This window comes from Oryza sativa, chromosome 2, assembly GCF_034140825.1.
Source record: "Oryza sativa Japonica Group chromosome 2, ASM3414082v1".
Classification (NCBI taxonomy): Eukaryota; Viridiplantae; Streptophyta; class Magnoliopsida; order Poales; family Poaceae; genus Oryza; species Oryza sativa.
In genome coordinates this window covers 5,361,912-5,383,108 of record NC_089036.1, presented here as the reverse complement: position 1 = coordinate 5,383,108, position 21,197 = coordinate 5,361,912, and the positions used below count along the sequence as shown (strand labels likewise).

The 21,197-nt window shown below is 39.9% G+C and overlaps 2 protein-coding genes across 2 annotated transcripts; one reads left to right on the top strand and one right to left on the bottom strand.

Moving 5' to 3' along the window:
• The first annotated feature begins 5,945 nt into the window (after window positions 1-5,945).
• On the top strand, window positions 5,946-8,122 carry LOC4328614 (zinc finger protein WIP2). The gene is made up of 2 exons (XM_015769501.3): window positions 5,946-6,642; window positions 7,444-8,122. Exons 1-2 carry the CDS (start codon window positions 6,106-6,108, stop codon window positions 7,876-7,878), a joined length of 972 nt encoding a protein of 323 aa, XP_015624987.3. The 5' UTR covers window positions 5,946-6,105; the 3' UTR covers window positions 7,879-8,122.
• Window positions 8,123-10,867: 2,745 nt separating this feature from the next.
• Window positions 10,868-21,046, bottom strand: LOC4328613 (uncharacterized). Its single transcript, XM_026023266.2, is given in 20 exon segments — window positions 10,868-11,318; window positions 11,658-11,775; window positions 11,851-11,907; window positions 12,000-12,067; window positions 12,520-12,560; window positions 12,997-13,053; window positions 13,359-13,414; window positions 13,586-13,667; window positions 13,774-13,863; window positions 13,969-14,061; window positions 14,173-14,255; window positions 14,767-14,830; window positions 17,748-17,952; window positions 18,051-18,141; window positions 18,317-18,399; window positions 18,507-18,613; window positions 18,698-18,757; window positions 18,838-18,939; window positions 19,014-19,112; window positions 20,911-21,046. Coding segments are annotated over 20 exon segments (1,701 nt in total). The 5' UTR covers window positions 21,010-21,046; the 3' UTR covers window positions 10,868-11,272.
• Between the last annotated feature and the right edge of the window lie 151 nt (window positions 21,047-21,197).

Below are 21,197 nucleotides of genomic sequence, written 5' to 3'. Positions count from 1 at the left end.
TAATCATGCATATGTCCAGCATATAATGGATTGACAATTCTTCAAGACCTACACCTGCACACCATTCTGTCGGCATTATTTTTTCCATCTCTAGAACTTGCAGTAGCCCAGGCGCCCAGCTGTCCTTCTGCACACTAGTAGATCAGATGACTCACCTGATTAAATTAGTTTGCTACTGAATTTGTTCATTTGGTCCCAGTTTACCCCTACCTTCCTGCCATAGAGTTTGGTTTTTAATCAAACAAGTCATCTTGCAATGCATTGCCTGCATGCTGCAGGTTAGTCATCATTGCACAGGCAACCATCAGCAGGCTGTCCCATGCTGATAATCAAATACCCAGGAGACCAATCTTTCTGGGATTCATGCATGCATGATATGGCCTGCAGATATAAGCTGACAAGCCAGATGCAGCCAACGATTGACAGTGTGTAATCAGTCTATTATGGGAGGAGACCAACCTGAGCTTATCATCTCCAGTTTTTCAGTGGACCGATCAATCGGCGATTTTCGCGTTTGTGATCATGAGGTTTCCTGCAGATTAATCTCCCCTGGATGCATCTGGGGACAACATGGATGGATGCTTCTGCTGCTCAGCTGCTGTCTATTCATGGTATTCTCTCTTGCCTTCTTGCAGCGGTTTTCAGAGGTCACTCCAGTATCCTTCGTTAATTCGTAGGAACTAGGGAAATCAAATCTTAGTACACCGTAATGCTATGTTTCCAACTAAAAGAATTGGATTATTGCACCAAATATGGGAACTAACTAGCTAGGAGTGCCTCATGATTACTGAAAAACCCAAGCCACATTCTTACAGAACACTTTATAATGTCAATAATTACACTTCATTTTGCCTGCCTAGCTAGGTAGCTAGATGGCATCCAAGAAAATCGAATTGAAAGAAAAAAAATAGCAAGATGCCAAAGTTGTACTACTACATGATTAATGCAAAACAAGGTCACAACACCAACTTTTCCATGATTAATTCAAAATCAAGATGATCACAACACCAGCTTTTCCAAGCCACTGTTGCACTTATCTGTCCATCAGGGACAGAAAGCATCACCCTCTCCACATCACCAGTGCACGAACCATGATCTTCCATAGATTGGCATATCAAAAGGCAAAAGCTAGAAGCCAGTAGTAGTGTACCACCACCACCGGTGTGTGTGGGTATCTTGTAGTACTTGGTGTGAGCGTGATATGATGCAGCATTGCAGCTTATCTAGCTCAGCGTAGCCTCCTAGAAAAGGAAACGGGAAAGCAGCCTCTCATCCAGATCGAAGCTCTCGCTATCAATCCTGGGTATCTTTGTGTACTACGCTAGCTGTGGCGTGTGTGTTCATGCATCATGTGATATAACAGTGTAGTACCATTTGTGGTCTACTCCTCCTTCTTACTCTTACTCCCTCTGTCCATATAAAATCAAACCCTCCTCTTTTTTACTCTTACTCCCTCTGTCCCTTATAAAATCAAATCCTAGCATCCCAATGTAACATTAGTGGAGAGTGAAAATGACCAAAATACCTCTTATTATTAAAAAAAATAGTAATGATGATATGTAGGTAAAGAATGTTGAAGGAATAAAACTTCTCATTTTACTTGCTGGGAGTAGGTAGAATGGTAGAAGTTGGTTTTTTTTTGGACAAAATTCAAACTCCAGAAGTTGAGTTTTTTTGGACGGAGAGAGTAAAATATAAGAGATTTTAAATATATGTAATATATCATAGTACTATGATCATGTGTTCAGATTCAAAGTATGTAATATATCATAGTACTATGATCATGTGTTCAGATTCAAAGTACTACAAGTACTGAATGTGTTGTATTCTTCAAAATCCCTTGTATTATGGGAGGGAGGGAATACAATGCATGCACACACATTGTAGTAGTACTGTATGCTAGAATTCTTGTGCATGCGTGCATGTGGTCGATCGAAATGTGTGTGATTCGTTGAGGACTTAGCGAGGGGGAGGATGCGATGGAGACAGTGCTTAGCTAGCTGCTAGCGGCTCATGTACTGCTGGTCCCTGCATTATCATCATCGTGAATTCGCTTGTGTTGCCATCGTACGTTTTCTCTCGGATCGGTCAAGCATGCACAGTTCAGTCACAGCGCCTTTCCAGTGGCGGGAGCTAGAAACACTTGGGGCTGTTTGGTTGTATATATGCTTTAGTTTACCAACTTTTAGAGCTAAGGTGCGGTGTGGTATGTCATAATTTGTTTGGCTGAAAAAAACTCTTAGCCACATATATAGTGGTAGATCAAAAAAGTTTTAGAGCATGGGGAAAAAATATTGTATCAAGTGTTTGCAATGAAAATTTTGCTTCTATAAATTGAAAATTAAAACATTTAAATTTCATTGTGCGGCCACCCGACCAGCCCGGTCATCGGGTGGTGGAGTGGATCCACCCCTGGCCACATGTTAAGCAAACCTGATTGCCAAAGGTTTGGTATGAACCAAACACCTGATAAAAGTTATTTATCGGTATTTTTAAAATGCTTTTTTGCTAAAGCATAGTTGTGCAAATTTTCAAAGTGTCATGTCCCTTCATTCGATCCAAAATCCCTCAAAACTCGAAAGTAAGATTAACATTAGGCATAGTTGGAAGATTTTTGAATTACCCTTACCTAACTCTTGTTTAATTTAAGACGGACTTCATTCCCCCAACACACGTTCTCTCACAATTAGAGAAGGACCCACAGGTGACGGTGTCTTTGTCTCGTTGGAATCCCTCTCCTCTTCGTCCCCGGTGGTTGCCGGTGAAAGGATTGGGGGGAGGGGGGGTCCGGGGGAGTGCTCAAGCTCGTCCCATAGTCGGGTAAATTATGTTACAGATCCTTTGTCCCCCTCCCCCACCTTTCTTGTAAAGATTAAAGGAGATGTCGACTTCTGTCTCCTTTGTCCTGGCGGTGTCATGCCATGGATGGATCTGCTAGACTTGGTCTCGGAAGATGCCGTCTAGCTAGCAACCGTCAGGCTTAGAACCGATGCTTTGGTTATCAACATCTGTAACATGTAGTCCTTCAAATCCACAAGCAATAAAAGGTTACGCCGGCCATTCTTCAATTTTCCAATGAGCAGACCTGCAAGGGTTGGCGCTCTTCCCTGTGGACTTTGGTGGTGGATCTCAAAGCGATGATTGTGGTTTTCTTGTTTGGCCATGAAAGCTTCAACCTCCATCATGGAGGCCTTGATTGGGTTTGCTTCTTGACTATGCCCTTTGCAGTCTGCCATGGTTTCATCACCATCACCGTAGACACTGGATGGAACAATGGAACATCAGCTCGGTGGAAGGAGTTGAAGGACCTGATCACATTTTACTTTTCTTTAGAGGACTTTTTTTACATGTTTCAAAATGTTCTATGAGGGGCCTTGTGTACTCCCAATTGTGTTTTAATAAACTACCCTGAGGTTGTTGCCTCAGTTTATTTTTTAAAAAATCAAGTTCCTATTTAATTAGTATTTAGGGCTTAGAACGTAGAAATTTTTAAGATTTTCATAGAACTAGTTTAATACATGCAAAAGAAAAATTCCAAAGAGGTCTTATAGTAGTTTTTAATTTTGAAGTGAAATGGTTCAATTCCAACATACAATAATTTAGATTTTAGAAGACTTCATGCATTCCAACCTTTATATTTTGCTAAAATCTCGTTTTCGAACCAATAATTGAGTGGATTTGGTCGAACCAATAATTAATTGTAAGACAGGTTTGTATTTTGCATGTGCCAAAATTTGAGGTTTAGTGAATCATGCCTGATGATGCTGCGGTAGACGCGTAGAGATATGAGTACTTTATGTACCACATGTGTATTATTTGGCATTGGAGTAAGATTTTTCACAGTTCATTTGAACATGTGTCGAAGGAGGAAACCTGACGAATATATATATATACATTGGTGTGTGGGACTTTCATGTAATTGAGAAGTTGTTAAGGTTTTATTCGCAATTCCTACATATTAATTTCCTTGATTCAATTCAAAACAAAAGCTAAAAGATGTAACCATGCATCTCTCAATTGGTGACCACGATCTCGATCATCTTGAAACATTCATGATCGGTGACTAGGATCGATGATCATCGATCTGTCCCTCTGCTACCTAGTACGTGCTGTTACTGTATCTAAATTTATGGCTCTCACTATTGATCTATTCCATCCATACCTTGAACCCTAAGTGCTGTCAGTTGGGGGTTGCAAAGCTTGCGACGACCCCTACAGTAATTAATTGGGGAATTAATTAAGCTGGGGAGAAAGCAGCACAGGACAATGAATGCTGCTACTATTTGGCATTTCATTTTCAATTAATCAATCAAGCCGTGTCCAGTTGAACATTGAGCTATACTGCTAGCTATGCAAAAACAGTGGGCCCTGGCTGCAGGTCCATTTTGTTGTGTGGCTTGTATGGTTTGACTGGTGAATATATACAGCTTAGGAATTTACAAAACTGTACTTCTGGCAGATAATTATTTGTCAGAGAAAGTAGATATGTGCATGTGAGCTGTTCAAGATATATAAAAAATGAATTTTCTCACATGTATATATGTAGGTGATGATTGATTAATTAGCTGAAGTTTGAACTGTGGCTTATACCAATTTTGAATTGTTGAACTTAATTTAGGTTTTCTATATATTCATTCTTAACTTTTGGATAGTAAGAAATTAATTCTAAAAGTATTAATTACCCTAAAAAATTACTCCATCCATTCTTAAATAAAGCATTTCTTTATACTCCCTCATTCCATTTATATATGACATTGGTTAGTAAAAATTTAAACTAACCAAAGTTTCATATAAATGGAAGAAGGGAGTATGTTCTTTAACAAAGATTAAGGATAAGGAAAAAAATATTTCATCTCAATCACTTCATTTGCCAAATATTGAATGGCTATGATAATTCCATCGTAAGCATATGATTGTCGCTTAAAATGCTTAGTTTCCTGTGGATTGTAATCGGTGTCATAGAAACACGGAGGGGTTATGTGCTATTTTCTTTATCTATACTCCTTAATTAGTGGTGGTGGTAAATGGTGAATCTACCATTATTTGTACTACCAACTCGATACATTTTTGGGGATAAAGAATAATGTGGGGTCTAGTATAAGGGCTTACACGTCAATCAACCTTATCACCAACTCTTTATTTTTTTCTTTAAGAAGGAAAAAGGATTGTGGGGGCTAGTGGGCCCAGAGAGATCACATTTAAGTAACAAATATATATATATATATAAACTAAAAGATAATATTTATACAAATTAATGGTACTGACGGGTTAATGATATTTTTTTAATAAAATCCTGTTACATATGGTTGTAATTGTACAGGTAATATTATATATATATATATATATATATATATATATATATATATATATATATATATATATATATAAATGGTAGCATATGTAATACCTTCAAAGAATCATGTCTACTATCTTTACATTAAATGTAATTCTTTATATTTTAACTTTATGCTAACCGTACATATTGTCGTCACTACATATATACGCAACCATGCATGCAGGACGTACAAGGAAATGAAGAAGATATATAATAGTCGTACTAGCTGTTTACATACATCTGAAAAATATTACTCTATAATCCATTTCAAAATATTAGGACACAACTATTTTTTTTCTATGTTTTATAATACAAGACGTGCATATATGCATATACATATAGTTAACTAGCTTCCCTCGTTTAAATTGGTTTGTTTAAATCCTCCACCCTTATCTCTAACTTTATTAGGTGTGTACATAATTTATTTATTAGGGTGATCCAAATAAAAAGGTGATAATAATTATTTCTTGGTATCAGTTGCGTCTTTATATTTTAGAACGAACGAAAGTATATATATTCTCACCATTTAGATTATTAAAAGTGACATCGTTCGATTCGTCCTACAAATAATGTCAAGCTCCATTTTCTGGAGGCCGTACGTGAAATTAATCCAACCCACATCTTATAAAAATCAAACGATATCCACAATACCCCTTCGTCATCGTCGTCCCCAGCTAGCTATATCCCCTGCAGCATCACATCATCTGCAAAATTCTTCATGCACCCTAGCTACTACCTTAGCTCGCATTGATCCATCCATCCATCCATCCATGGAGGACTACGCCCAAACCAACCTGATCTCGAGAGGCCATGGCCATCATCATCAACCCGAGCTCATGAAGGAATTCCCTTTCCTCAGCCTCATTTCATCTACCTCTTCTTGCATCAGCAGCAGTGGTCAGCAGCAGCAGCAGCAGCAAGATGATGATGGCCATGGCGGCCATGATCGTCATCAGCTGCTCCGGTACGGTTGCTGCAGCTGCAACAAACAGCAGGAGGAAGAGGAGGAGGAGGTCACGGTTGCCTTGCGCATAGGCCTACCGGCCGTCTCGTCGGCGTCGGCGTCGCCGTCGCCGGCGATGGCGAACCATGGGGCTAGTGCTTCTAGTACAGGAGTTGCTGGAGATGATGGCGGCGGCGGCGCCATGGCCGGCGTGGGTGTGGAGGTGGAGAGCGTGCGGAGGAGCGGCGGCGGTGGCGGCGGCGGGCAGTACTGGATCCCGACGGCGGCGCAGATCCTCGCCGGCGCCACCCAGTTCTCCTGCCCCGTCTGCCGCAAGACCTTCAACAGATACAACAACCTCCAGGTATTTATACGTGCAAAAAACACATATATACTTAAATAATGGAGTATATGACAAGTGTGTTTTAAATTCCTACTCCGATCCCCATTTGATCTATATGGTCATAAAAAGATATACCAATAAATTTCTAGCAATTGAGCATATTTATGAGTTATGATCAGCTATCTTATGAAACTCCCAACAATCGATGAAGTTTATCATTAGTCATTATAATGTGTCTTAGTGAATGTGCATGCTCTTGCTTACGTCGTGGTGTGTTTGTGTAATTAATGCTTGTCATAGTGGAGAGTGAATTTTAAACTCGAGAGACGTCCCCTCGTTGCACTTAAATAGTTATAAAAAAATAAGATGATATATTAACATGTGATATATCACTTCATAAATATGTAACTTAAAATTTAACTTGTACGTGTAAAAAAAAATTAACTGAGAATATATGTTAACTAGCTATAATTTAATTTGATTTTTTGTATGACATGTAGAAATTGAATTTTAAGCTACATTTTTGTAGAGTGATATGTCACACATTAATATATATTCTCAATTCTTGTTAATTTTTATATAACTATTTAAGTGATATACAAACAACGAGAGAATATCTCACATAGTGTGTGTGGTGGTGTGCGTATCTTGCATGTAATTAATCGAAAAATAAAGGTTGATTTCGTGTATCTATTGATCATTCAATTGATGGACGCAACCTATAGAGAAAAAAAAAACAAATGCATGCAATTAAGAGAAGATGAACAATGGGCAGCTGGCTGAAAATTAAGAATGAAAAATTGCGTTGCGTGGTGAGTGCAGATGCACATGTGGGGGCACGGGTCGCAGTACCGGCGAGGCGGGACGGCGGCGCTGCGCGGGGCGCAGCCGACGGCGATGCTCCGGCTGCCGTGCTACTGCTGCGCGGCGGGGTGCCGCAACCACATCGACCACCCGCGGGCGCGGCCGCTCAAGGACTTCCGCACCCTGCAGACGCACTACCGCCGCCGCCACGGCGCCCGCGACTTCGCCTGCCGCCGCTGCGCCAAGCGCTTCGCCGTCCGCGGCGACTGGCGCACCCACGAGAAGAACTGCGGCCGCCTCTGGCGCTGCGCCTGCGGCGCCCACTTCCGACACAAGCGCTCCCTCAACGACCACGCACGGGCCTTCGGCGCCGCCCACGCCCACGCCGGCGCCGGCGCCGGCGCCGAAGACGACGGCCGCGCCGCCGCCGCCGCCGCCGGTGTGCTGCGATGACCTTAATTTATATATATGTGAGTGCGAAATTAATTAGCTGATTATTGGTTAGTTTCAGGTTATTTTTTTAGTAGAAAATTAATTTGTTTGTGATCGATCATATATATATGTGGAGGACTCTCTTAATTGTTTTTTTGTTTGGTTTGATTTGATTTGATGTGTATTGCATGCAATTTGCAGTTTGGGTGTGAGATCTTAATTATATTAATTAAACACTATATATATACAGTGTGCTTATGGTAAATGCATGGGTTTTGAACTGAGGTTAGATTTATTAATTCGAACTATGTTTGACATTGCTATGACTATAGTGATTATTGCATATTGTGAAATAATTCAAACTTAGCTAATTAAAGTTGAGATGCTTTTTTTGAAGTTTTAGATCCACAAGAAATAATAGCATTGCGAAATTTTATTTAGCTTATGGTAGACATCGGTAGCTAGTCGTGCAAACTTTGGAATATTGGTTGTAAGTAAACGCCGGAATTAATCAATGAATTCCATTACCTCGAATTTGCTTCTCTGTAACAATTCGTTCCATTTGTTATGGCTTGTATATATTCAATAGTACTTAATAACTCGCAAGACACTTGTTAAATAAAATAACAACACTAGCTGGTTCTTGGTTTTGCATAATTTCTAGAAAATTACTGAGGAGATGTGAAAAAGGGACTTGTAGAATGTACCGTTATCACGATTCATGTCTAACAAAATAATCCACTAGGCCATAAAACATTTTTTAATCGAACACAACAACCAAGCTTACCAGCGAGGGACGTCAATGGTAGGAACATAAAAATCCAAATTTTTTTAATAAGAAAATATCCTAAAACCCGAAGAAGTTGCTCCGGTCAAACTGCCCGTTGAGCGTCGTTCTGACCACCTGATACTGTTGGTTTGACCGACGGTATGCCACCGGTGACCAGTCTAACCGCCTCCCTATCGTCTGCCTGATCTCCTATTGTTGTTTCCTCTTGACTTGATGCCATTGGTCCAACCACCAAGATGCCTTCGGTCACACCGTCGTGGTCTGACTGTCGTTCCTCTACTGGCCTGACCATCATAATAGAGAGAACATAAATCAGAAAAATTCTTTGAATGTAGATCAACTTTATTGCTTCTAATTGTGTTTATAAAGTGCAACAAAAACGCTCCTCTCTCAACTTTCGACTAAACTCAAATCTAGGTTAAACCCTAACTTTTCTCATGACAATTCTCTATTTATATCCTGAGATGACTGCACAAAAGCCACAAATCCAACATGAGTAAGTAGTCCTAATCCATTCGGAAACTCACCTGTACAAGTATCCAACTCAATATCCTTTACAAATTTAAACTTCAAACTTTTCAAACTTGGACTCCATTCAAAATTAACTATGCTTTCCATATGCATACAACACCTCTTGTATGACATACAAAATCTTCATCACCACATGCATTGTCCTCTAGGATTAGTACCCCACAAGATCTCCTGATCATCTAGACAAAACTTCTCTCAAGTTGACTCCCTATCCATCATCGGCAATACTCTCCTGAGATCTCAAGACACACTTACATATGAATAAATAAGAAACCATATTCAAGCATTAGTTCTTTTCCAACTTGACTCAATATTATCACACAACAGTATATATAACATACGTATAGAAATCATCTGGAAGCCATAAGCAAGAAGCAATCATTGTTAATCAAAAAATCAACTCCAAACCAACTCCAAACAGGAGCTAGTCAATCAAACCGTCTGGTTGGCCGGTTTGACCGCCACCATGCCTACAGTTTGACCGGTGCCTACTGTCTGGTCCCATACAGAGACAAAATCACTTCGCCAATAAATCACCATATATCAAAACCAATACAAATAAAATCTCATGTCAATTGTTCATCACAATAACAATCAAAACATTGATTTTACCGTTTTGGATGTGTAAGGCACACTAGAACTTTTAAAATTTTGAATGTCAATATCTTTTTTAATATTTAGATCGGGTGTATGAAAAACAAACATATCAAATACATATTTTTCTCACAGTATCAAATTTTTGTCGGGTTTTACGGATATACTAAAAATACTCCAAATCGTTAGGCCTGTCCAAAGCAACATATTTTCTTGACTAGAGCATATGCATCTTATAAGAACTAGACGAGAAATGTTATTGTTATATATAGTTTTGTTAGGTCTCAGTTGCTTGAAATTTTCTTATTTTCCAATAATCTTAATTCGCATAGCATATATAAGTTTGCTGGAACTTTAAGCTAGCTTGCTTTATGTTATACTACATTGTTATGGGTTAATCTAGATGTGTTTCTTTAATATATATTCTTCTCTGTTTTTTTCCTTTTTTGATTTCAAGTTAAAAGAGCATCTAATAAACATGTGAATTGTTGGATATTGATGTTGTGGTTGATATATATCATGATAGATAAAAAGTGGTCATTCGACGAGTGGTGAGTTAAAGCAAAAAAAAAAAAACCTAGGATTTAACTCTAACCTGTGCATCTGGTTATCCCTGGGCAATCTAACCCTGGTTAACAAAAAAAAAAGTTAGTACAGTTGGTTTTAAATTCTTACACGACATGATACATGGGTTGCACAGTAATGTGGTTGCTGTTGATGCAGTTGTGTGATTGTTCGTGTCGGCGGTTCAACAGGTCTGAGAAAATTGCTGCTGATCAAGGGAAATCTTTTTGTGTGGCCCTAGAGTGAAAAATGACATTTATTATCTTCGTAATCAATAAGATGCCGCCGAATTTTGTAAATTTATTTTTAGAAAAGTATGGAAATGTAACAGCATGGAGAAATACTTATATTAGTTTAATACTTTCAAACTACTCCCTCTATCCCAAAATATAGCTACTTCTGATAGTACATATTTTAGACTAGTCAAAAGTTAAAACTAAAACAATCAGGATTATGATATATTACCATCAAGGTTTCTGGAACTATATAATTCACTCATGTCTGGCCAAAGGTTCAAACCAAAGACAGTTCTTGACAGTGAAAACGAAGCATTTTTATTTTTATTTTTCTCACAGTGCCTTCAACCAATGTACACTGGTCAAGTTAAAGGACTGATCTGATCAGTCTGCTAGTTCAAGTTGTGTCCTATTCCTCCCCAACAAGCGGAGGTTACATTCTGATTCTGGGTGGTGTTTTGCCACCCATCCCAGACTGTTCATCTTCACTGTAAAATGGTCAAATACAATGACCAGCTGTGATAGCATACACATGGCCAACGCGCGAATCTAAGTCACAAATCCTTGTTTCCGTTTGATAAATGGCGAACCATATATCCCCACATCCCTGCCTGGCAGTGCTCAGAAAGTTAACATCTCTCCTAAGTTCTCCGCTTCAGTTCAGAGGATAGTGTGACAAGCTTGTATGGATAGTCATGTGCTACAAGCTCACTTCCTTTGGCAGGCTGATCTCCAAGAAATACAAGCTGACAATGCAAAAACCAGAGATTAGTTGTGTAAGAATAGCATATGTACCGCTCCAAGGCAATGTGACGGTATGCTGCGGTATAAGATTGACTAGCTGTTCAGTGTCAAGGTCAATAAGTTAATCAGTCTATTCATTTGATATATTTTAATTTTGATGATGAGTTTATGACAATGATGTTTTAGCAATTCAGCACTTGCGAGCATTAAGTTACTTATATTCCAGGGTAGAAGTGCATCAAAAAATATAAAGGAAAATCTTTACTGAATGCAAATCCACATTAGTCACAATGGATGATCTGAAACATATTAGGAGTACTTTATTTGAAACATCAACAAACCTTGCAGACATGAAGGCCATGCCAACAAAGACTGCTTTGACAGCCTGTTTTTGACCAGCATAGTCAAATGCTAGAGGTAACATTTCATGCAAAGTGAGGAAGGCCATAACCCCACCAACTGCAGAAAGGCACATGGGAGGTCAACAAAATGCAGAATACTGATACCAGTTTTTCTTTTTATTAACAGACTGACCTGAACCAAGTAGGCCTTCAAGAACTTCAGGATTTAAGCTGCTCGGAAACAAGTAAGCTGAAGCAATCACATTTGCATCAGCCTTCAGCACTCAATGGATATACACCAGAAGAAAAATATTACAGAGAAGTGCATATGACATAGCATACCAACAATGATCACTCCTAGTGGCTCAGCGAAACCAGAGAGGGTTGCAACTTTAAATGCTTGCCATTTGCTTTGACATGTGAAAAAAGGAACAAGATATAATTACTGTGGTAGAAGAAAGTGTTACAAAATTACAAGAGAACTATCAGAAACATGCTATTATTGCAAATTGAAAAGGTTAAGCATCATTTGCCTTTTCGCTAAAGCAAAACCATTAGAAATTATTAATGCTCTGTAATCCTCCAAGTGCAACAGGTGGAATGTAGTACTAGCAGATAAGAGTGGTTCGCCAATGACTAGTTCTCAAATCTTACACACCTATCCTCAATTCATGACTTCAACTAGTACACTCTTTTTTTACCAGTAACTAGTACACTCTTTTTTTACCAGTAACTAGTACACTCTTTTGTCTATAGAAAATCTCAAAGCCATAACATATATTCTTTAATGAACTCATTTCTGAAGGCTACTGTGAACCATATAACTTAATTCAGTTCCTCTCTACATGGGTAAAATAGGTACCTGTTGGTAGCAAAATAGAGTGGTAGAGCTACAGCAACCCCCTGAGAAGGTGAAAAAAAAAACAACTAATTAGGGCTTCAGATAAATACTACAGTAAATGAACCAAGTTCTGTAGAAGTTAAAAGAAGTTGTCCAAGACTCTATCCTGCCACACTCAACAATGATTCAGATACAGCTACATTGACTTGTTGAGATCTAGAAAATGTCATAAATGTTGCAGCTTAAGGGCATATATAATTAACCAAACTTGAGATTTTTTTTTCCTTGTCATGATTTAGTTTGCCATAACGTTGGCGATTCATATTAAACTGATAAATGAAATACCAGATATTTTCTAAGAGGCAAACTTTAGATGGCATTCAAATCTTTCTGCAAGCACATACAACAAGCTAGGGTATCCTAATTAGCAATATGCAACATCAAACTGTAGTTAAGAATTCTCATGGACCAGAAATGCTGATAAGTTGATTTATCTACCTCTGGTATATTGTGTAAAGCAATAGCAATAGCCAAGTTCAGTCCCACACGAAGGCCCTGCAGTTTTTCATCATAACAAAACACATTCAGGGCAAGCTAACAAATATCCAACATGATATCTATTGGGACACAGAATGATATTAAATACAACTAGCAACTAGGCCAAGCCAACTACTCAAATACAGTAACTATTGGAACACCAAAACTATGTTATATAGTGTTATAGACCAGAGCTAGTAAAGGCTTTGAAAGGTGGTTGGTCCCAAGTAACTTCTATTAGATGAAAAAAATGCAAGTTACAGATCCCTTCAACAGATGAATGATGCCACTATATTGGAATGATGAATATACAAAAGCAATACCTTCATGGATCCCAAAAATACTGCCATCCCCTCCGGAAAGTTATGCAAGCTGATTCCTGCAGGCTCATAATAAGTATCAAATCAGATTGTTGTAGTATCTCAAGGAACAAGGAAGCAAAGCCACACAACATATATCAAGAAACAGTTTGAATAATGGCCTGGTGTAAGTTCAATAGGAATGCATGTCTGGTTGTATGCTTAGTGATACAGAAGTCTTATTTTCTTACCAACAGCAGTAATGATCCCACTGAATAATACTTGCCGACGATGTTTTTTCATCATATCTTTACCCGAACCATCATCGTCAGTCTGCTTTCCTCAAACCAAACATAGAGAACTAAATTCTGTTCAGCCTTGGTATTTGAAAACAGACTAATATGATTGTGAAAACATTATTAAGGCTGCTTATTTCAACCTGCTTCTTGCCTGCATCAGCTGTTGGCACAACAGTTGGCTCTGGAATAAACTTGACAACCAAACCAAAGAAAAGAACTCCAGCAAAAAACTGCAAAATATTATTATTAGTTAACAATGGTTGCTGCTTATTGTATGAGATAGATCGGCATTACATTGGCATGGATACTATAAGTATAGGCAAAGCATGACTGACCCAAAGGTTGCCCTTCAAGAAACCAATAGAATTCAATGCATTGTGTGCCAAATCTAGAAAGGAAATGCTCAACATAAGTCCAGCGGCAAAACCCTGTATTCAGTAACAGCAAGAGATCAATCTACCAAGAACCAATAGCAAAACCAGAACTTGCTTAAAAGATAGTGAAGTTGCTCCATTACTATAGAGAACAAAGCTTATCACCTGTAGAAGCCCAAGCATCTTAAGATTAGGCGTCGGATTCAAAATCACAAACAGCGCACCTGAAAAACAGAAAATTGGAGCTTCTAAAGTGGGAAAATGGCACAAAGAAGCCTTGCTGGAAACCCTCCACATAGTATTAGGGACAGTTTTAAAAGAGAGTACTCATCGCTCAATGTCCTGAGATCATTCACGGTCGCAAATTGTTAACCAAACATAAGGAAGTACAATGTTGAACCCTAGGGGTTAAAAGTTTTTGACCATGCAACGACATTTATTACTTATCCTGTTATACATAGTACACATAAGAGAAAACCACACCCTGCCACTAAACCTGTCCAGTTATGCCACTTATTTACAAATTACAACACCCCATTGCTGACCTTAAAACAAAAAAATCTGATGAATCATTGTGATCAATTAATTTTCATATTCAGAGGCCTAAATAGCAAAACATTCATCACTCACAAGCCAAAATGGTACAAAAGGGAGATACTCACTGGATTCTGAACTCTCTTTCTTAACAAAAATCCTAAACACTAATTTTCGATTTGCTAATAAAGGATGCATCTGAATTCGCATGGAAGTCACCTATACGAGCGGTAGCAAGACAGAATTCGCTATCGACACCTGAAACTCACCAGAAACACAGAAATTCCCAGGAACGCGAGATTGCGAGATGCTCAGCCACTTGGCGATTCCTTCAAGCAGCGAGCCCGCAAGCTACACAAAACGGCCTTAAATCCACCCGCGGAACCCTAGGAAACCGCGCCCGACCGCAGGCAGAGCAGCATCCAAACCCCCGAAACGAAACTGTTGAGAGGGGAAGAGGCGCGAGGGGGCGGGGCCATACCGATGGACGTGCTGAGGCCGCCGACGAGCGAGAGGGCGAGCGCCACCAGCACCTGCGACTCCATTGGCGGCGAGAGAGAGCTAGGGCTTGCAGGGTATCGAGGCGGGGGGAGGCGGGGAGGAGAGGAGAGGAGAGGGAGATGGGGGAAGGGAAGCTTTTGCTGCGGCGGCGTCTCACGGCGTGCGTACGTCAGCAGTTTGATGAGAGAGAGAGTACGGCGTCTTTTGCTAATCACATGCTTATGTGCTTTGGGTTTGGGTTAGTCAATAGATAGGGGAATTTTGTCTTGGTAATTTTTTTTTTCTTCTGTTCTTTTTTTTGTTGTCTTTGTCAGGGCATATTGGCAACTTGTGTTCTTGGAATTTTGTATTTTTTAAAAAAATATATATATCGCGAATTTGATATCGTGGATCGTGCAGATTCGACGGTCGAGATCTAACTGGATGAGCAGATATAGCAGGTCGAATTTAGATTTGGTTGAGATGAAGTTAAGCCACCAAAAACAAAAGAAAAAGTCATTACCATGTGATTGATTAGTTGAGTTTTAATATTCTAAATCAACTTCTATATGTTACGTCCGTCCCATAATATAAGCGATTCTGGAGGAATATATTTTCTAGTATTACGAATCTGAACCGTCTCTTAGTCTAGATTCGTAGTATTATGAAGTGTCACATCTCTTTATGATTTTAGTAATGTGACGCGGATAACATGATGTAGATTTTTTAAGGAGAAACAATGTACTATACTCCATTCGAACTGGTAATACTTATCATTTTGAAGCAGAGTAAAGTCAAACCTTCAAATCTTTGACTATAAATAATTTATAAAATATTTATCTTAGAAATATGAAAACTATATGTATATATTAGTTTTAAAAATGTACTTCAATAAAATTATATATTTGTGATATTTCTATATATATTATAATAGAAAATAGTGGTCAAATATGTTTCTTAGACTATATTTTTAAAACGACAAATATTATCAACTCGGAGGGAGTAGTAATATCAATATTATTTATCAGTTTCATAAAAGCTAACTGAAACAATGTAGTTGGGCTAATACAATAGCCAGCCACATGAATCATGCCATCCACCCACCTACTCCTGCGTCCATTCTATAAGCTTGAGCGGCAGATGGTTCTCCATGCCACAAAACGACTTGTGTTAAAGATGTTTACCGTTTTCGATAAATCTATAACGATCTGAATGTATTTTAAACAAAAAAAACAATTAAAAAGGAACAAATCAATTCATATGCTATATTTAAATTGCCATAAAATAACGGTTACAAGCTTACAAGTGTGGATTTGAGCAGGTACAACGTCAGAAAACAAATTAAGCAACATGATATATATATATATATATATATATATATATATATATATATATATATATATATATATATATATATATATATATATATATATATATATATATATATATATATATTCAACCACAATTCACAAACACGTAGATTTAAAATATAAACCAAAAACAATCAAATTAGCCAACGAATTAGATCATATATTTTTAAAAAAAAACACAAATAAACCAGCCGCGCCGCCTTCTCCCACGTGAGACACCCTCTCTCTCACTCTCTCTCTCCTCGTCATCAATGCAGGCAGTAGGCGAGGAAGGAGAGCACGACGGCGGCGGCGGCGGCGGGCGCGGCCGCGACGGCGGTGGCGCCGCTGGCGGACCCGGGGCCCGGCGCGGACGCCGGGGACTCGGAGGCCTCGACCGCGGAGGCGGACGCCGCCACGGCGAGCAGCACGGCGCAGGCGATCTTCTTCATCTCCATCCCGGGCGGCGGCGGCGAAGTGCTGGGCTCTGCGGGGTGGGGGAGGAGACGGGTGATGTTGTCGATCGACGGCTTCTCGGGCTGCAGGCGCGCGGTGGTGGCGTTGAGCTGCGAGGCGAGGCGAGGCGCGCGGGGGATTTTAATGGCGGGGCGAGCGGCCATGAGCGAAGCTCGGGGTGGAGCTTCGCCAAAAATGGGGGTGGTGATTAGTGGGTTTGCCAAGATAGGGGTGGTGGTGATTAGTGGAGGTGATTGCTCGATGAAGTTCTAATCTAATGGCGTTTGCCAAATTTCAATCGAATTTTGCTGTTTAAACCCTAAAATTTTCAAATACCATTCGAACCCCCCCCCCCCCCCTTCTCAAAAATATGATTTCTAGCCTATCTCGAAATCACAGAAAATTTCGCAAAAACCAACCAGTTTTTATCAAGATTGTTCATGCGAATTTTATTCGAGCTTCCCAAACCATTCAGTTTTATGAATAGTTCCGTTTGAAATTTCATCAGAATTTAGTGAAAATAGTGCTGTGCCTCACAATTCAACCCCAAAACGAGATTGCAAACCCGCCTCTCGTCCCTGTTGATGATGCATTCTTGTTTATATCGTTTACAGGCGTAAAAACTCAAGACAGCTACTGGATTAACTTATACAGAAACTAGATCACAAGTTCACATCCAGGAAACATTTAAGATTTTGATTATACACATATGCAGTGATGCTAAAGATCGGCCCCAGTTTCAGCAAAAGAGCAGGAAGTTCAGATTCCAGCCTGAACTTGCACCACAACAGAAGCAGCCAATCTCACATAGATACTAGGGATCAGAATATCAGACAATCTGATCTGTCAAAGATAGGCCTGGTTAACAAACTCGATGAAACAGAATTGCACAAGCCACAAGGGAGGCTGCAAGGCGAATCATTTGCGGTTCTTGGAACGCTTTTTCTCGAGCCTCTGACGAGCTTGCTCAAACTCCTCTTCCGTGGGCTCCGAGCTGCTGCTCCCCTTTGGGTCACATTTGGACATGATGGATGAGAGCACCGAGTCGAACCGGTCCTTCCGCTGCGCCCTGCGCTGTGAGATCGCGAGGATCAGATCGTTCTCCTCGCTCTTCTTCTTGTTCTTCCTGTGACGAGGTTTGAGGCAAATGCAGTAGTGAGCAACTGATGGTAGACAACATCTCGGAAGGCGGATTACTTGGGAGATAAGAGAATGAGAGCTTACTTCACTCTTCTCTCTAATGGGTTTGTGGGAGGTTCAATCTCGGAGATCTTCTTGGCCCATTTATCATATGCTTTTGTTGACTTCAGCTCACCTACAAAAGGGAAGGAAATGGAAAGGAGTTTAACCATTAGAGAAGTTTCAGGGAATAGATTGAGTTAGCATGATAAGCTAAACACTTTGCCAGCGCTTCATTGTAGAAAAGGAATAGAAAAAGGTATTCAATATTATATGATAAAATTATATGGCAACAGCATATAATCATTTACCTTCAGCAATTGCCTCATCAATTATATCTTTAAAGCGATGGGAATCAAGCTTTGGATCTGAGCAAATCATTGAACAAAAAAGCCTGCATACAAGGGCACCAAATTAAAATAGAAATGGAACCCAATTATTCACTTGCAATTCATTGCCTTCTGTATAGAAAATTAATCAACACTAAATTTTGTAAGCCACCTGTTCATGTTGCCTTTAAATTTTGTATATAGATCCTTCAAGTCCTTTTTTTCAGAATCTGACCCTCTGTACTTAGCTTCAAATTCTTCAATATCAGCCTCAGTAACCTGCAGAAGTGTAGGTCATCACCGATCATTGTATAGGTGAACAGATAGCACAAGTTTTTTTGTTGATATGGACCAAAAAGATACCTTTTTGTAAACAGCTCTGAAGTACTCTTGAAGATTGTCTGCAGCTTCTCCAACCAGTGCCTACAGGAAAAGACAAAACTTCAGAAAATCTACTGGGAGTGAAAGGTTGGAAATCACACTACTTGGAATCAGGTGCTCACATCATCATCAGCAATTCCAGTCTCATCATATAATGCCCTTTTCTCCTCATCCCCAAGAATAGATATCACCTTCTGAAGCTGCTGAAATTTCTCCTTGGCTTCCTGACATCACATAACAGCTCAATTGAGACAAATGGCACTTAATCCATGGAAAAAATTTGGAAACAAGATCCTACCTCATCTCCAGGATTCTTGTCTGGATGAAGACGTAAGGCCAACTTGTGATAAGCCTTCTTTATTTCCTGCTGTGAAGCTGTCCTCTCAACCCCTAAGATCTTCAGAATGAAGAAAGGAAACATCAAATGAGTTACTTGTGTTATAAAGAAAGACAAAACTGAAGCATAACAATTGTTTCTGATTGCATATGTACTTTAGGTTCCTTTCTACAGCTTCGCTTAAAAATAAATAATTTAGGCCGATTCCACTGAGCTAGCTGCACCTGCACCACAGACAACTGCTGCAGGAAGCCAGCAATGCCCTTTGCTAGGGGTCACTGCTAGGGAGGTAGCAGCACAATAAGTCTCATTGGTTGCCCATATTCTCTAATAAGCCATATAAAAATTAATTTATAGGTAAAACTTTTATATATTTGTTCATAGCAACTTAAAATCCAACACTAAAAGAAACTACATTGAAAATATCTTAAAATCAAGTTCGAAAATTCAAATTTTGGCTTTTGCTTTGGCTTATTAGGCCAACCGATGGGGCTCTTAAGTTGCAGGCTTGCAGCTAGCTCAGCCTATAGGAGCCACTGTTTCTGGTTGCAATCTTATGATTTGTGGCCTTTTTAAAGTCAATTACATGAATTTCCATGAACTCTTTCAGCTCTTCTTTGGCACTTCATTAAGCTTAGGTTTCAGCAACATTTCCTTCAGTCTAGAATTTTTTTAAAACGCGCTAAACAGTCTAGTAGTGTGCGCCAATTAATTACAATTTTTCAGCACAGATCAAGACAAAAAAAAAATACTGATGTCTGAACAGCTGGGACATATATAAGGTTTATTGAATTAAGTTATGCAAGTAAGGTAATGCTATTGTACTTGCTTTTAAAACTAATAGTGGTATAGCTTGAGATCAACCGCCAATCACAACCTCTTGTACCTCTTGGCTCTTGCACACTTTACCCAGTCATTGGTGTTTTCTGATTGATCAGATGATATGAGAAACCCTTTTTATTTGACAATATAAATTTTTAACGAGACAAGCTAGCAAGGATTGAACTATGTCCTCAATGTATGTGCATAGTAGAGAGTTAGAGGCCCTATCACACCCAGCCACGTAACTGTTTGATTGTTTGACATTTACTCCAGATTCCAGAACATGATAAAAATTAGATTTAAACATCAGTTGACCTTCATAAATTCTGTGGCAGTAATACTTAAGAGGAACAGGTATAGCTCAAAGGCAAGAATGCCATACCATCAAAGAGCAATTGGCAGGAAGGCCAGCAAGATTTAAAGAAGATTAAGTCACTATAAAATCCTTGGAGAGGTACTACTACTGCGAAGCCCAAAACTAGAGCTGAAAGTTAAGGCCAAACCAATAAGCACTCTCCCATATCAGTCATAAGGCTTCACAAGTGAAATGTGAGCCTTCAAGCAACTGCCTCCATGTTTGGGATACAAAATGTTTTTCCTATTGCATAAGTACGCACTTCGTACTTTGGGTTCATCAGTAGCATAATCTTGCCCAATTGTTTTTGCACATTGAAATGGTACACACAGTTGCTTCAATTCGAGGTAATCTGGTATGCAAATATGGGTTATACTTGTACACTAGTACTAACACACGATCAATCCGCGCAGCGAACCACGAAATTCCCCAACGGGCGGAACCTGACGCGACACCGGATAAACAAGAAAACGAAAGCTATCCCGCTATCGCATCGAACAATCAGATGCGCTCCTCACCCTCGAATCCCGGAAAAAAAAGAAAAAGAACAAAAAAACATCGATCCAGGCATCCAGCACACGATTCGATCAGACCAACACCACCCCGCCGCAAAATCAACCGCTACCCGTACGGGTAACACCTCGTAAGCCATAGACCTAGGGTTTGGAGTTGGGGATTTACCTCGTAGAGGCTCTTGCTCTCTGCGGCGACCGGCGCGGGCTCCTCCTCCTCCTCGCCGTCGCCGTCGCGGGAAACCCTAGCCCTCCTCTTGCGGCCCATCTGGTGGAAGCGGCGGGGTGAAGAGGACTAGTAGTGTAGAGGAGAAGGCGGCTGCGGCGGCGAGATCTTTATAGGTGGAGATGGCGCGGGTGCGGGGAAATTTTTCCCGCGCTTTTTGGTTCGCGCCGGGATTTGGCGTTGGCGGCGTCTCGTCGAATGAACCACCCGCCATGGGGATGGAGGGTTCG